The 18,634-nt window shown below is 36.4% G+C and overlaps 1 protein-coding gene and 1 pseudogene across 1 annotated transcript; one reads left to right on the top strand and one right to left on the bottom strand.

The window, feature by feature from the left end:
• Positions 1 to 428: 428 nt before the first annotated feature.
• LOC103401312 (zinc finger protein 7-like) lies at positions 429 to 1,342 on the bottom strand. Its single transcript, XM_008340023.4, has one exon. The coding sequence runs from the start codon at positions 1,224 to 1,226 to the stop codon at positions 663 to 665; it is 564 nt and encodes a 187-aa protein (XP_008338245.1). The 5' UTR covers positions 1,227 to 1,342; the 3' UTR covers positions 429 to 662.
• Positions 1,343 to 18,409: 17,067 nt separating this feature from the next.
• LOC114819379 (small nucleolar RNA U3) lies at positions 18,410 to 18,634 on the top strand (annotated as a pseudogene).

The following is an 18,634-nucleotide window of genomic DNA, read 5'->3' as shown; positions in this document are numbered from 1 at the left end:
TTGAGAGAAGTAGCGTACATGTTAAGAGCGAAAGAATTTCCTCATTCTCATATTAAGAGGGTAAGGGAATAAAGTTGTTTAAGTGCAAGACTCTTATCTTTCGGATAATTGGATTACAATCTAGGTGTACAGTCTTGACCCTGTCTACAGGCTACTGAAACTTCACATGCATGCAAAATTTGTCAGAATTATGTATTTACTTTCAAATTCTCTGATTTTATAAAGTTGGTAATATGATTATACTTTGACCTTTCTCAAGGCCTCAGGGATGTAGCTTTTGAGAAGTAAAAGCTGGTTGGGTTGTGGTAGCTTTTAGGCTAGAACATTACTCTCAAATAAGAAAAACCATAATATTGTTTGCGCTATATATACAACAAAACTAGAGATTAATAATCAGGGGAAGAATAAACAAACCCCAAAAGAACTCATTGCGATGAAATATAATGCTCTTGAGATTATTGCATGCGTCATTGAATAGGAAATAACTTGAATATTACAACATGCCTAAAACAGTAGGAACTTCTCAGTATCTTTACTAGTTCATTAGGTAGTACAGAGGTGACTCTCCAAGTAGGCCTCTAACCTACGCTAGTTCTGTACTTGATAGATGAAATAATTAACCTCTTCGAAATAGTAGTCATAAAGGTAGTAGGATGGGTGGATCAGAGTCGGAGGTTTAAGTCAAGCTTGCATGGCTCTGATTGCGGCTCTAATGCTTGTGGATCCAAGCGGAAGCTGCCTGGCCACATAGAATCCATTACATCATCCAGTGTAAAAGGCATCATGCTAAACCTTGCATTGGCATCACTAAATCTCGCTACAAGTGAAGTTTCATCTCTGCTTGGCTTGTGCACAAGTGAGTGGGATTGAACGCTGAGTGATCTAACCGTAGAAGTAGCAAAAGGAAAACCCATCATTGACATCATTCTTTGGGACTGGTATCTTCTTGCTGCACCTCTTTCTCTCTTGTGGGCGTTCTGGTGACCTCCTAATGCCTGCGAGCTGAAGAACTTCCTCATGCAGAAGTTACAGGAGAAAACCTTACCGGAATTCGGTCTTGCCTGTGAGTCCATCTCTCCTTCTGTTGAAAGGCTACCTAGGCTCAGGTTCAGCCACTCTCCTCGATTAAGATCTTCAGTTTCTTCTCTGTCATCGTTGCTTATCGAAATTCTATTTCGCTCTTTATTTAACATTGTTTCACTTTCTTTTTCTCCCTCGGTGATCATTTCTCAATTTCAAATCAAGTGCGGGTGTCGAAAGGAAGTTGATGACTGGTTGAAGGGTTAGATCAAAGAGGAAGAGAGATGAAGAAATGGAGAGAAGCAGTAGAAGGTAAAGTGGAGAAAGCCTGTGTTTTATTTTATCTCATCTAAATGAAGTGGACCCCACCTTGTGATGCTTTGTGCTCTAGGGGACATTGCTTATGTCATCTTCACTGTTGCCCCTTTAAAGCTTAGGATTCTCCACTTTCATCTTCCTCCTTTTCTCTGTTCCTCAAATGGCACCAACTTTATATTTCCTTTTGGAGTAACTGAAGAGTTACAGAGTTGACAGTCCTACAACAATTCCTCACTAGTAAAAAACATTATGCTAACCATTTATCTCAAGTGCCTGCCACCATTGCTTCTTATCCACCAACTATACAACTCTTCTTATTATCAGTAGGAATCTGTAGGTTATGGAGCAGGAATTGACAAATGAAAAGCCGGTTCTGGAATAATCTGTAGGGGCATCAGCAGTAAATCAGAACTTCACCTTGCTTAGTACTTTTCAAAATGTAGTTGCAGACCTGAGCCTAGCCAAGGCGGTTGGAGCAGTTTGCGCAGTCTTTCCTCAAACCCATGTTCGAAACCCTCTTCTCGTAGTTAAGATTTGATTGGAATATCCTATTAGCATGTAGCAGTAACTCAGAACTTCACCTTGCTTAGTTTTCAAAATGTAATTGCAGACTTGAGCATAGCCAAGTTGGTCGGAGCAGTTTGCTCACTCTTTCCTTGAACCCATGTTCGAATCCCTCTTCTTGTAGTTAAGATTAGATTGGAATATCCTATTAGCATGTAGGAGATAAGTTAGTTACCCACGAGAAAATTGCAGTAAGTAGTAAACCCTTTCATGTCAAGTAGGTATGAATGGCATTAAAGATAGAGAACCAACCTACCGGTAAAAATATGCAAATGCTGAGTGGAGATGAGTGAATGATGAGCTTCAGAAAGATGAATGCAGCTAAAAAAATTTATGTGACTGTCTTGGAAGTGGGGATATAGTTACTCTAGTTTTGATTGCCCATTGGTTTTTAATTTGTGGTGGGGTAGATTTGGGGCCCACAGAATTAGCAATAATGGTTTAAGAAAGTAAGGAAATAGAAAACCAGATAGAGAGGTATCTTGGGTAGCAAAGATTTTTGGTGTTCTCTTTGGGACAATAGTATCTATGTGGATGTGGGTCTCTTCCTGTTGGAACTGGGAGTGAGAGCCACTCGTATTTAGTCTTTTATTTCTGACATAAATCAAGCACAAGAGTACAAGAGGAAGGAGTTTTGTCCCCTTAAAGTTCTCACTTTCACACACTAATCACTCATAAAAAGTGATTAAGACATGATTTCTGAGCTTTATTAAAGTGTGTAAGACTCTCTCTCTCTCTCTCTGATAATGCTGCTAGTAGGAAAGAGAGTTTTGATTAACATAATAAACAAATGTGATGCTGAATTAATGAGTCACAGATAGCCCTCAAGGCTTTTTGATTCATTCATACATGTGGGTAGATGTTTTGCATAACCAACCGGCATCAAAAGCCTTTAAAGACTAGATCTAGGTCAAGATGGTAGTATATTTTTATGGGTGAACTGCTAATTTAGTTTCTGATAGAAAATATCATGAGTGAAAATTAGGTCCTTAAATTATTTTTTTCAGAAAAATTAGTCATTGAATTATAAAAATCTGTTAATTACATCTTTAATATTATATTTGAAGCTACTATATTCAATTTTTCGTCAATTTAAGTCATTCTACTTGCATGTGATACACATTGAAGGGTAGATTGATAATTTTACATAAAGAAATACTGTATGGAGTTAACTTTGGATGATAATTGGAGTTAACTTTGGAGGGTAAATTAGACGTTAGATTCGCAACCTTTATGAAATGTTGGCTTATAGGCGAGAAAGTGATGGTATTACACTCTAAAGTGTGTTAAGTGACTTAAGTTAATGAAAAATTGAATAAAATATATTTGAATATGATATTAGGGATGAAATTAGCAAATTTTAATGAATTTGGGGCTTATTTTACCGAAAAAATAATTTAGAGATCTAATTTTCACTGAGATGATAATTTAGGAATTAAATCCGCACTTCAGCCTATTTTTTTGTTACATTGGAGAGAATCGAGCCTGAATCTTAGTTCTAACTCATTATTTCTCACTCTCTAACTTGAATCTATCGGGCTAACCTCAAGGGCTTATTAGCGTAGTAAAATTCAGGTGTATGTTTCTCTATACAAAAATATTCTCCGTCCTACTTTCACTTGCAAATGGCAAAGAGTGCCCACTTTAGCTTGTCTGTAAAACTTTTAGATATCCCTTTTGGAAGGTGAAAGATGTGTGTATGGATACCACTTCCATCTCCATGTGAAGCATTTACACATGAAAAGCTAAGAAGATTCAAAGTTTGGCATGATTTTAGTGGATGGTGGGTTGGCTACTTCTATTTCTACCCAAACAATTGGGAAAACTTAAAAGAATACGAGGAGTTAGTGGAAAGCGAGTGCTCTCCCCTGAACATATCGATCAGTGTTTAAAATTTCTTCGATACGGTCGATATTTCTGTTGTTAACTTTAACGAAAATCATATTTTTATACTAAAAAGTCAATCTTGGTACTATTCACTTTACCCTTTATTTTGTCTTTATTGTTAAAACTCAAAATTTTCAAGTCATTTTCATTAGTTTTCCTTTATAAAAAAGCAAAAGCTTACTTTTAGATAATGCATCTTTAGAAATAGAAATATTTTGCACAAAGCCTCCTACTCACAAGCTTATTGAAAGCTATATGCACCAATATGATGAGAAAATACAATCTATCTATTTGTGCTTAGATGTTTGAAACTTTGAGTAAAGGGTTAGTTGATTAATATTTGATGAAACAACAATGAACAACACTTGCGTCCGTCCCAAGGTGTACTTGTCTAAATCCTAAACCCTAAACTCAACGGTAAAAATAATTAAAATTTTTGGGGCTGCGCCACGTGGTGCATCAGATTTAAAAAAATTGAAAAATTCAGTGCCCAGAATTAATTCAACTCTAAAAAATATATAAAACTATCACAAGAAATTTGAAAAATTAAAAAAGCTTACAAAGTTGAACACACTTGCAAATAAAAGGTTTAAAATTAAACACACCAAAATAATAAAATAAAACACACCAAAAGTACTAAAATAAGACACTACAAATTAACATTTAAGCATGAGAATGAGCCTCATTCGTTTCTTCCAAGATATTATCTCCTAATTAATATCTTGGGAGTATTATTTTCACATTCATCCGAAGGATGACACACTTTGGCCAATCAGATGCTGCCAGCAAAAGCCCTAACTGTATGGCCAGTCACTTCTCCTTGTAAATACCTCATCTCCACCAAATTCCTAGTAAACTTTTGCGATGTAGACAAGCACTAAACACTTAGGCATTAGAGATCCATTTGCCAAACCCCCTTTCCCCAGCTCGTAGGCATGTGAGGCTTTGGTCTTTGATTAAAGGTGTTAATTATTATGTAGGTACAAATTCATCAAGACTGAAGACGGCATATTTCTACTACCACAATCATGTTATGGAGGATGATGCACGTCATCATGATGCCTTTAAGTGCCCCATCATTCCATAGTCAAGCAGACCCTTTATTGATTGCCCAACGAGCTTGGATTATATCAAAACACCTCTTCACATCCTTCAGGTACCCATTTGGCTTTGCTGCAAAGTGTTTTTCCTTCATTGGGTGTGGATTTGGCACGGTCGACAAAAGTGGACCATGAGGGATATATTCCATTGGCTACATAGTAAACCCCCAAATTGTGAAGTCTAGTTTTATTGTTTGGCTTCCCTTGTCAAATGTTGTAAACTATACCACACATGCTCTAGTTAGTTTTAGGGTTTTAATTGCTTCTCTGAGATCATGCTGCTGGAAATATCACTTCAAAAGCTTAATTTCTCTCATCAAAGGTTTGTTCATACATATGCATTTCATGCCATTATTTCTAGTCATTATGTCTAGTGGTTTTGTCTTGTCAAATATTCTTGTTGTTGCCACGCAAGTTGGGCACACACTTTAAGACAACCCACATGGGCTTTCTGACAGTTTTTTTTCCCAAGAGTGCTTTTCAACCCTAGATCTTTTTTTATTGCTTTTGCACATGACACATGGCTTTTCCAGCCCCTCTTTGTTTGAAACATCCGCCCACTATAAAAGCACAATCTAGGGTTTCATTTCAATTTTTTTGTGAGAGTTTATTTTCTGAAAAAGGTTGATTTCAGCTTGGAGCTACCCTTTGGTTCTTACTTGAAAACCCTAGCCACAAAATCATTCATACACTAAACACCTACATCATTGCATATTAGGGTAGCATTGCTTTTGTAATTATGATCTTTGTTTCAAGTCAAGTTTTTCCTAAGTTTCAAATCTTTGAATTGACCTCTTTTTGGATTCGCGTTATTTCTTTCAAGTGTTTGACTAGTGAAACTGACTAGACATCGAATCTAGATTTACATGAACTTCATCATAATATCATTTGCATAAGTTGATTGGATTTCAGTGCTACAAGGTGAAGAGCTCAGGAGGAGCTGCCACTTCGTAAATACCAAATGAGTCTATCTCGTGAAAGGCAAGGTTGCACAAAGGTACAAGCTACTCTGTAGATTAGGATTTAGGAATTGAGCTTATGTGGTTACTTTGTAAGAATCTTTTTTTCACTAGTGGATTGGACTTAATGGAGAGTCTTAGGTTTTTTAACCCAGATGTGGGTTTTTCCAGCCAAAAGCATCCAGTGCAATTTATCGCTATACTAGTTTACTTATCTTCCTTTTGGTTGTGGTATATGCTCATCATTTTCCACAAATAGATAAGTCCTTGCAACTAAGCTTGTCAATATTAAAATGTACACTAAACTGGACTTGAGTTAACTTGGAACTTTTTAGTAACCTGAAATTTAATTTGACTTCTTCCGTTGTGAGTAAACTAACAATCTGAACTTAGTTGATGAGTGTTGTTGACTAGTCAAACAAGCACATATATAGATTTTAAATTGCAAGTTATTCCACCTAGTATTAATTTCAATTGGTATCAGAGCTTTGCTCTAGATATACATAGAGTGATCTTTGGGAGCTCGACACAAACACATAATTTTGCATGAAGGAGACAAACAAGTAGAAGAGCTTAAACTTCAGATGATCTAGTCTAAGTTCGAGGATGTAAGAATGTTTGAGTCAGAGACTTTCTCGACCATTTATGGAAAAGTAGAAATGTTAATAGATAAGGCCTTGGGGTTGGGATAGTCTATTGATGAGACAATTGTTGTTCAAAAGATCTTGAGGACTTTGCCCAAGAGATTTGAACCAAAGAAGGCAACTATTCAAGAATTTCAAGACTTAAATGAGATTAAGCTTGGAAAATTGGTGGGTAAACTCATAACTTATGAAATTGAGCTTGACATAGAAGAAGGTGATTCCAAGAAAAATAAAGAAATTGTTTTTCAAAGTGTGAGAAATAGTTGTGTTGAAAATGAATCATGTGATCAATCCTTTGAGATGATCTTGCCTTATTTGTTAAATAGTTCAAAAGGATACTCAAAACCAAGGGCAAGGAGGTCAAAAGGAATATAGAATCATCAACAAATCACATGACTCAACCCCATGAAATGCTCAACATTGGAAGAAAACAAGAGAAGTTTACTGATAGAAGGGACAAGTCTTTCTCAAATGTACATTGACCTTGCTTTGCATGTGGTGGTAATAGTTATTGTGCGGCTAAGTGTGCAAACAACAAAGTGTCAAGTCAGAAATGTGATAAGGCCATGATGGCGACATGGAGTGATAGTGAAGATGAAGTTTCCGACAACTCTAAAGAGTCATCAGATGCTGAAGAAGATGTAGTGGCTTTAAGTATCAATTCCAGTGCAAAACACCACCTGTTTTATCTTGCTTTCATGCTCAATGCTTCACAAAAGAAAAATTATTGATTTGAGCATCAACATCACCACTTATGGTCAACATACTCAATTTGTCAAAAAGTGAATCTCAATCATTCATCCCTACAAATATGTTCTCTCATGTAATGTCATGTTCGATCACATCATTCCCACTTGTCATAAAAAGTTCAAAAGTGTTTTAGGGTGCTTCAAATACATCTTGCACCAACTATATCAAATGACTTGGGTTTCTTGCTTCTATATGCCATCTCAAGTTCCATTTGGCTTTGGCTTCCCAATGTTCGTAGTTTTGTGTTTTGCTTATTTGCTTGATTTATATTTTAAGTGTTGTTTCTTGAACTTAATGGATTATTAAAATTTTGGTTAGCCTTTAAATTAATCTTGAGCATAGTCAAATGAAGTTATGATTTAAAGATGTCTATCTCCAATCCCATTCTTATACCTTCACACATCATATATGTATGAACTTGTGTTAATTTATGGTTTACCATCTATGTATGACTTTGAAGACCTTTGTAGATAGCACTACATATCATATTTCCCTTCAAGTCTTTGTTTAAGTTCAGCTCTTGTGTTTGGAAGCATAAATATTGGAGCTGTTTTTATATGTGATTATCTGTGAGGAATGTCTTATTGGCTATAGCCTAATGGTGCTAAGATAGTGCTAGTCTTCTGTGTCATTTGTTGGTGTTGAGTGTGGTATTCCCTGTGATTATTGTGTTTGGGAAAAAACTATTTTCAAATTGGTTGTTTACTTTTTCTGTCCAGTTGCTGGCACTTGTTAGAAAAGAGATGTTCATTCAGGGTATTTATGTCATTGCACTTTATAGTTTAATCCTTTAATCTAAACCGTTGATATCATCTCTACGGTCCAGATTAAACTCACAATGTCCTAGGAGCTTACCCTCTCGTACCACATTATGTTTTTACATTCATCCTCATTTATGCAATTTGCTTTAGTCATCTTTCTCGTTTCAAACTTTGAGCAACTGTCAACATAAGGGTGTTTCAATCATGTCTTCAAGCTGAACTTAATCTCATCACTCCAGAAAATAACCTAAGGGTGTTTCAATCAAATTGGTTGTACACTTCATCTCCTTATTGCAAAATCCGTTCTTAAACCGCAAAAGAAGCCAACACTCTGCATCCCACGTTTCCCACATCTCGTGCCAAGAAATTCTTTGCGATTATGGCTTCCAAAAAAGTTGTTCTTGAGAGAAGGATTGTCTGGGATGACCTATCTCGTTGAAAGGTACAAACTTCATCAGGTAAACTCACCTCATTTAACCTTCAATCTTTCAATGGTTCAAGAATTTTATGCAAATGTTTCGTCTAAGTTTCCTGACACTGGTAGTGAAGTGCATGTCCATAGAGTCCATGTCCCCTTCGATTCATTTGTCATTAGCTTTGTCTTAGGTCTTGAACATTCCTATGCTTATGTTATGTACAACTTTGACCTTTTGACATGTCACTATGACATGAAAGCTTATCATTGAGAAGCTTATTTGAACCCCTCCATTCCTTTGGTTAAAAATCAAGTGTCGAAATCTCATCTTAAATTGTTTTACAGGATTTGGTTTGACTTTATTCGTAGAAATATTCTAGGGTCGTCAAACAATAGTAATCCTACTCTAGATTCAGCCAAAATATTGCATGATATGCTCAGTCTATTGGATGTTCCTTTTGGATACTTGATATTTAGGTCCATTATGTCAAAAAGCAAGCGTTCTGGTAAACAACAAAAAGGCTTTACTATTCACCCTTGTCTTATCATTGAGTTGTGTCATCGAACCACAAATGATTTGGATAAAAGACTTATAAACCTAAGTGACGTGATGTGTGCCGTCACTCATGGTGGACGCCGTCCTCCTCCACCACCAAATGTTTCTCAAGAGCGAAAAAATTGCTTATCTAAAGTCTAGGATTAACTTTGTTCGTAGACAATTTGTTGAGTTTCAATCGTCAATGGGTCAAACTACATCCTTACCTTATGTCAGTCACACCATTCCTGCATAGTCTTTGAGTCAATCTTCCTAAAATCCATCTTTATTTATGCTTGAGCTCGCTATACGTCCTTCAAAATTGACTTCTAAATGCTCAGTGATTCCCTTATCTCCCACAGTTGTCCCTCAACCTCAATTTGTACCATCATCCCCATCTTATTTCACTACCACATCATCTGCTCATTCTCAGGATGTTGCTACAAACATGGCTGCAGCATATGCTGCCAAAGGAAAAGGTATTGCCTCTCCTGAAAAATTGAACCTATCCTCTCACCCTATCCCCATGGCCAAGCATATCAGGTTCACGTACTCGGATGATGAGAAGGATGAAGTTGAAGAGGATCTTGAAAAAGACATTGAGGAATACCCTATTAAAAAAATTGAGGCTATTAGTTCACCACATCGCTCAAATGCATCGTCTCAATCCAAGGAGTTCTAGCTTATGGGGGTGTGAGCTGATGGCAGAGTGTAGTTTGTGAATATAGGCTGTTAGGAGAGCACATCTTACAGGGGAGTTCATTTTTTTTGCTGTTAAGTTGTTAGACTTTATGTCCTTGTTACTAGTTCTTATTACTTTGTTGGTCGTTGGATATTTATTTGATGAGCTTAATTGACATATCCTTTTATTTTGTTTAATGAAAATGGCATATCATTCATTTTACATCCTTTCTTTGCCATGACAAAGTGGGGGAGAAAATGAAAAATTTGTGTTGTGTTGCAATCAGGTACAATGCTAAACAATTTACTTCCTTGCAATTGCTTTAACCATGATAACTTTTCACTTGTTCTTTGTCAAGAGTACTTCTTTGCAGGATTTGTCCTTTTGTGTTCTCTTGAGTGAGGTTGGGAAAATTTAGTTATAGGGTTTAGGTTGTTTTGTCAAGAAAAGCCTCCTTGTCAAATGTTATAAACTGTACCACACATGCTCTAGTTAGTTTTAGGGTTTTAATTGCTTATTTGGGATCATGCTACTGGAAATATCACTTCAAGAGCTCAATTTCTCTCATCAAAGGTTTGTGCATACATATGCATTTCATGCCATTATTTCCAGTTCATTATGTCTAGTGGTTTTATCTTGTGAAATATTCTCGTTGTTGTCACGCAAGCTGGGCACACACTTTAAGACAACCCACATGGGTTTTTTGACAGTTTTTCCAAGAGAGTGCTTTTCAACACTAGATCTTTTTTTATTGCTTTTGCACATGACACGTGGCTTTCCATCATCTCTCTTTGTCTGAAACATTAGCATGCTATAAAAGCACAATCTAGTGGTTCATTTTAGTTTGGCTATGAGAGTTTATTTCTGAAGAAAAAAAAAAAAGGTTCATTTCAGCTTGGAGCTTCCTTTTGGTTCTTACTTGAAGACCCTAGCCATAAAATCACATTCATGCACTAAACATCCACATCATTGCATATTAGGGTAGCATTGCTTTTGTAATTATGATATTTGTTTCAGGCCAAGTTTTTTGCCGAAATTTCAAATCTTTGAACTTACCTCTTTTTGAATTCACGTTAGTTTCATCCTTCAAGTGTTTAACTGGTGAAACTGACTAGACATCGAATCTAAATTTGCATGAACTTCATCATAATATCATTTGCATAAGTTGATTGGATTTCGGTGCCACAAGGCGAAGAGCTCAGGAGGAGCTGCCACTTTGTGAAAAACAAGGTTGCACAAAGGTACAAGCTACTCTGTAGATTAGGATCTAGGAATTGAGCTTGTGTGGTTACTTTGTAAGAATCTTGTTTTCACTAAAGGATTGGACTTAATGGAGAGTCCTAGGTTTTTTTAACCCAGAGGTGGGTTTTTCCGGGCAAAAACATCATGTGCAATTTATCGCTATACTAGTTTACTTATCTTCCTTTTGGTTGTGGTATATGCTCATCATTTCCACAAATAGATAAGTCCTTGCAACTAAGCTTGTCAGTATTAAAATGTGCACTAAACTGGACCTAAGTTAACTAGGAACTTTTTAGTAAACTGAAATTTAATTTGACTTCTTCTATCATGAGTAAACTAACAATTTGAGCTTAGTTGATGAGTGTTGCTGACCAGTCAGACAAGCACGTACATATATTTTAAATTGCAAGTTATTCCACCTAGTACCAATTTCACAAGTACATTGTACTGTTGATTTCATATGTGATTTGATGCGACTCTTATCAACACATTGTTGAAAATAGGTGATTAACCAAGAAAACCTAAATTACGCTCAGCATCCTTCTTTTGAACAAATTAATTATCATGGTTGTAAATAGAAATCATGATTTTGTTGAACAACTGTGGTCGCATCCTAAATCTCTACAAAAATAATTTGCTAGGTATAAACAATTTGGAATAAAGTAATCTTGCAACAGATCCTCACCTCGGCTTCCTTGCATCGGTTGAGGTTGGGCACATGACTGTGCTTGAGCCACCTGCTTCTTCGTTATGGTGAATTTTGCTAGGATCAGTGGCGGAGCTAGGATTTGGGTTAGGAGGGACATTTGACAAATGTTAAAAAAAAAATTGAACGGATAGTATTTACAACACAACCAACCAAAACATCATAATATATACATGAAAAGTAAGGTGTTCTTCACAATGTTCATAACAGAAAAGACTCACTCTGCACTTGCGGTTGCAACGGGTAAAATGAGTGCTAGTGTAAAAAACAAGTACACGAACATGTAAGTGTGATCTTTCTTTGCCTCAACCATCTTTTGTACAAGATCGCTAATTCCTTTCAAATATGTAAACTTCCTATTAGAGGTCATGTCCCAAACGTAATTCTCAAGTTGTTCTTTGAGTAACTTAAGATAATGCTTTGAAAAATCACTTGGATAAAATTGGATAAAACACATCAATTTTTCTTTGTTAAAGCGGAGAAAGAATCACTTGGACTTAAACATTCCAACAAAGAAGTAATTCAATATTCTTCTCAGTAAATCGATCGTTAACTTAGTGAGTTGCTTATCTATGACATCGGTCAATAAATCAACACGATAATGATGCAAGTTTGTGATGGGCTGAGCTTTTTGGTTTGGCCGATCTCCACTCGAAAAATATCATACATGCTAGGCAGTTAAATATGATTCTTGTCACAAAGGGATGAAACTTCATCAAATAAAGATTTTGAACCACTTTCTTTCAACCTTTCCAACCTTCCTTTGCATATATTGACTAAGTTCATTGCATTCATGATATCTTGATCCTTCTTTTGTAATGCTTGTGACAAATCGTCTATGATTCCCATAATTTTTTTCATCGTGTAGACAAAAATTGAAGTTTAAAGATTAAATAAAAGTCAATAGAACCTTTGCTTCAAATTTTTGTTCTGAACTTGTTCCATCTTTCCTTACAATCTCAAGCACTTTTATCGCTGATGAGAACATGTAAGCCAAACTAATTAAACAACTATAGTGAGAGCTCCATCGTGCATCATTGGCCGGCTTAAGAGTAGCTTCTTAATTCAAACCTTGTCCACTTTAAAGCTAGTTATTTTATAGTGCTTCCAAAACTACAAAAACATGTTTCTCTCTAACAATACCACGATGCTTAAAAGATGCCACCATAACATTCACCACAAAAGAAACCATAATAAGAGATCTTCAATTTCTGAATTCTTTTTTGCCACTACTACTAAACCTAATTGAAATTGATGAGCAAAACAATGCACATAAAAAGGCAGACTTATTCTCATTTAGAATTAGAGCTATAAGTCCATTCTCACCTTGCATATTACTTGCCCCATCATAGTCTTATCCACGTAATTTAGATATGCTTAATCCATGTCTAGAAAAGAAGTCATCAATGGTTAACTTGAGTGATGAAGCTTTAGTATTTGCATCATGCTCACTTGCCCCATCATAGTCTTATCCACGTAATTCAGATATGCTTAATCCATGTCTAGAAAATGAGTCATCAATGGTTAACTTGAGTGAGGAAGTTTTAGTATTTGCATCATGCTCAATACCTACAAAGCGCTCTATCACAAGACCCTTATCCACATAGCGTAGTACAATGGCCATTTGTTCATTTGAAGACATGCCTCGTGATTCATCAACAAGAATATCAAATAATGAATCATCAATATCACTAGTGATTGAACTAATGATTTCATATGAAATAGCACTTCAGATGTCAATTTCAAATTTTTAGGAGCATTTTCTAGCGTGACAGCTTTTATACCCTTATTATAGTGACGTAGCCACCGCAAAATTTCAAGAAAATTTCCATGGTTGAGTGAATTTTCAGATTCATCATGCCTATGAAACAGAAGACCTTGTTGTAAGAGAATCCTACTAACCCAAAATGATGCACCTAATCGAGTTTGATAATCAATTCGATCTTATTCAGTTTTGTTGATGCACAAAATTGGGTCAATCTTGGACCAACATAAATCTGACCGTAAATCACACAAACGCACAAGAACACAAAATATATCGTGGTTCACCTCAAGTTGAGGCTACGTCCACATTGGTGTCGATTCGGTTTCACTATGTAAATTGAGGGTTACAATATGGAGGCTAGGGTTTCTCTCTTTGCTATCCTCCCTAAAGTGAGGTGAAGGATCCCTTTTATAGAATAAGGGTTCCCTTCACCTCCTACATGCTTCATGGGCTAGGTCGTGAGGCCCAAATGCTAGGGCCCAATATATGGTACAACAAGTTTATTTTGAAATAATTGTTTCAATATGTTGCTAAGATCAATTACTAGCCAAGATCATAGACAAGGGAAATAGTGGAAAACAATGTTCCTGGAGCTGGGCATTAAGCTTTGCATTTGCATTCAGCCATGCCAACTCATCTCATGTCCAATGGACTTTTTGGCCCTGGCGCCCAGAGCTTTCTATCATCTTTGGATTTACGTAAGGCCTCACAGTTTTTCCAAGCATTATTATGAGAACTATTTGGTCCTCCAACATGAATTTCTAGTTTCTTCTTGCACTTCCAATTCTTAAATCTAATTCCAACAAAAGTATCCCCACCGGATTGATCTCCATAATCGGGTTTAAAGAGATAACAACATAAACAATAGGCAGCATCCTGTGATATGATATACTCCAACCAAGTAGGAAACGTAGTAAACAAAGCATGATTGAATCTTCTAGGCTTTGCTCCGAAATTTGTGTAAGGAAATGTATGGTTCGTGATTGACAAGGTTTATTTTAGAAATAGGCTCTTCGAACTTGATCTCGAACATTAGGATGATAACTCAAAATCGGTCTACGCAATCCAGGATCATATTAGAGAGTTTCCAAGTTAACTTCCATAGAATCCACCCAAGTTTGTTTTGAACTACTTTTCATTGTTGCTTGGACTCTTTGGAGACGACAACTCTAATATCTCAAGCTGTGTTTTTCTTTTGAAGTATCTTTCCATAACTGAAAATTGAAAAATATAGATTGACTAACTTTAAATTATAATAAATATGAACATCTATACTAAATTTTACAAACTAAAACAAATTAGGCAATTAATTAAAAGAAATTGCAAGACATCAATTTAATAACAAAATAATCATAATTTAGAAACAAAAATTGCAAGAGGAATTGATAGTAAAATGCATACTTTGGACTGTAAGTCAATTAACTAAACTCCAATGTTGTTTTTCTTTGTTGGAATAATGGAATTAATCTTCCAATCTGCAAAACAAATATGATTTGTTATATTAATTTATACTGGGAGATGAAAACTTTTATAAAATTGACAAATTGCAAAATATTAAAGATGAGAACCTGTGTATTTGGAGTTCATACTAGACTCCTAATTGCGCAGTGAAGAGCAACAAAAAAAAACAAAGAGATGTGAATAAATACAAATAAAACAAAGTGATATGATAGGGGAAGGAATAGGAATGAGATCTTTTGGTTTCAAATAAAATATTAATTTAAATATTGGGAAGTGGAATGAAGTTTTCGATTGGGTAAAAGTCCATGTATAATAATCATATAAAATTGTAAAAGAGTGCTGGAGACTCTAATTGGAATTTGAGAAATGGACAAGGATTGTCTGCTCTTTCACTTCCGGTGCCCTCCCGTGCACTCCTGTTTGTGTGGTCATGGTTAATTCACATCAACATTTTATATTACTATTCATTTTTGTCTTATTATCTCTATAAAAAAATAATATAAAATGTTGACGTGGCTTAACCGTGACCATACAAAACAGAAGGGCACGGGAGGGCATCAGAAGTGGGAGGGCAGACAATCCTTGTCCTTGAGAAATTGCCAATGTGCAAACTCTGGAAAATGGGCTGAATGAAAAGTTGATACTATTCTTTTTTTTTTTTTTTTTGAAAGGCAGGTGGGCCAAGGACTATTGTGGTCCTTAAGTCCCTCCGCCATTGGCTGTGACCACTTGCACCACTTGAAGGGTTAATGCTTCTCTATGCCTTCAGTGTTGGGCACGTCTGCCCTCCCACTTTCAGTGCCCTCTCATGCCCTCCTGTTTTGTGTGGTCACGGTTAAGCCACGCAAACATTTTATATTACTATTCATTTTTGTCTTATTATCTCTATAAAAAAAACAATATAAAATGTTGACATGACTTAACCGTGACCACACAAAACAGGAGGGCATGGAACGGCACCGGAAGTGGGAGGGCAGACAATCCTTGTCCTTGAGAAATTGCCAATGTGAAGAATCTAGAAAATGGGTTGAATGAAAAGTTGATACTATTCTTCTTTTTTTTTTTTTTTGAAAAGCAGGTGGGCCAAGGACTATTATGGTCCTTAGGTCCCTCCGCCATTGGCTGCGACCACTTGCACCACTTGAAGGGTTAATGCTTCTCTACGCCTTCAGTGTTGGGCACGTCTCCTTCTTCGTTGTTCATCTTCTTGCGCTTCTTTCTCATGCAACCTCCTCAGGTTATCCACTGTTAAAAGAACTTTGTTTTGTAAAATTTATGAATTAAGATGACTTGGGAGGATGGAAGAGGCTTGGTGTGAGTAGACCTGGTGGTTTGAAGGGTTTTTATGGAGACAAATGAGGAAATCATAAGATTAGACATTGACATGTGGCACTACATGAATGGTCGAGAATCTTACTAAAACTCTAAGCGGATATTAATAATGGATAATGACATGTGGCACTGAATTATTAATGACACGTGGCCCTACATGAATCGCTGAGAATCTTATAAAAAATCTACGACAATAATGACATGTGAGGATAAGACGAAGAAAACATTAGAAAATTGAACTACATATTTATGAATAGTAAGGGCAATGAACTCCAATTGAATCCTGCATTAGGTGATTGAATCTCGTTGTGACTCTTGAATCTCGATACAACTCTCGAATCTCGCATCAGCCATTTGCAACTCTCGGCAGGCCTCGGCGAAATTTCTGCTTCCAATGGTTTGTGCGTGGAAGAGGGAAGCGAAAGAGATTAGATGTTTCTGCATCATCCATCACTTTTTTATTTTTGTTTTATAAGAAAGCAAGGTTCAATATTTTTTAGTGTATTGTTATCCACACACCCATTTTACTTTCCACACACCCCTCCCAATTTCCCGTCATCGAATTAAATGAATTAAAGAAAATCAAAAGTAAAAAATTAACAAGGATTTGTGAGGTGTAAAAATAGGTGTGTGGATGGTACTATCCTATTTTTTAATAGAAAACAAGGCCCATGAAGAATACATGAACCTAGAATATTTTACAAAATTAATAGAAAAAGCTTTAAAATAATACACACATACTTATATTTTATAGTTTATGATAAATTTACTTAAATCTGCCTAGCCTGCTTAGACCCTCGCTTGGGCACTATCTAGGCGCCTACGCGCTAAGCCTTAGTATGCCGCTCAACTAGCACCTAGCGTCTTTTAGAACCTGAACCTAAACATTTGATATATTTTTTGCATAGATGGTATATAAACTTGTGTTTAGAAGATGATTAAGAAATGAAATTTCTAAGCGTAGAATGTTTGTACTGAAAATTTGGTAATCAGGGAGTGGACTACAAAATGCATTCTAATCCATTTTATATGACATTATGTAGTTCATTTCACCCTAACTTAATCTCAATCTCTTAATACTTTGAGATCTCTCATCAAACATAGCCTCGATGTCACTGGAGTTAAAAGCAGCTATACAAACACGTAGTTGCTGCTAAAGCTGATGGGGCAGGTGAAGAGGTCCTTGTGAACAATGGAATGGACTATGGATGCAAATTTTCTCCTTCTCGACCTTGGACGATTCTGCACCTACAAAACAACTAGCACCTTAGGTTAAGGCCAAAAGCCTCACGCACCCACGATGAATGGGGGGGCTTTGGCCGAAGAACCTCCGATGCCAAAGTTAGAATTTTAGAGAGAAAGAATGTTTAGAGTATTTATGATTTTTTGCAAGAGGATTGGAATGAGTATTTGGTGAAAATAGGAGCCTATTTATAGGGCTAGGTTGGTCCACTTTTTTTTTTTTTTTTTTTTTGGAAACCTGGTGGTTGGTCCACTTTAGAGAGGAAGTGGCCGGCCAACACTAGGTTTTTTGGGTTAAATTTTTGGTTTAATTAGCCAATTTATTGGCTAATTAAATATGAAAGAAATAAATGGGGGGTTATAGAGTTAATTATCTAATTTAATTTGGGCAATAAAGTGGGGAAAATAAGAAAGGTAAGGAGCATGGGAGATGGCCAACCATTGCCTAGCTTTGGGATTGAATGTGATATATTTTGTGGTAAATTGGATGATTTAATTAGCAATTAATATATTAATTAAGTATAAATATATTAATTGGCTAATTATCATAATAAAAGAAATGTTTTGGGAGGTTTTCGGAGGTTATGGAATGAGGATGGATGAGACAAATTTGAACTTGTTACCTATTCTGGGTACTCCTGATTTGGTTGATGGATGATTCTCCACTGCTCGCGTGTAGGAGACCTAGTATGCCTCGAGGGTAAATTTGTCATCTTCACCAAAAAATCCACGTGTCGCCTTATGATTATTTTTGGCTCCACAAATGCCCCCACACCTGCTGGGCTGCTCATAGGAAAGGGTAGCAGGTGTAGAGATCTTCTTGCTTTAGGACTGCTTCATATTTTGATGTAGATTCCTTCTTTAATATGAAATTAGATCCTTCTAGGAAAGGGAAATAAATTTTTCTCATCAATTGCCTGAATGATTCGAGGGTCATAAGGCTATTAATCATGCTCTGATCACACGATCATGGTTCATCCGCCAGATTGAGGTTCCTGTCTCCTTAGAAATCAAGGATACAGAGGTACGACCTTACTTGAACATGATCTGTTCTATAGGTTGTACCTCTGTATCCTTGATTTCTAAGGAGACAAGAACCTCAGTCTGGTGGATGAACCATGATCGTGTGATCAGAGTGTGATTAACAGCCTTGTGACCCTCGAATCATTCAGGCAGTAGATGATCGTTCTCAACAAAGGATAAACTAATTGCTCTTCAGTGCGAAAGGGTAAATCAATTCCCCGACACCCA

Source organism: Malus domestica, chromosome 10 (assembly GCF_042453785.1).
Source record: "Malus domestica chromosome 10, GDT2T_hap1".
In the NCBI taxonomy this organism is placed as follows: Eukaryota; Viridiplantae; Streptophyta; class Magnoliopsida; order Rosales; family Rosaceae; genus Malus; species Malus domestica.
The sequence above is the reverse complement of the archived record's forward strand: the minus strand, read 5'-3'. Positions and strand labels throughout refer to the sequence as shown.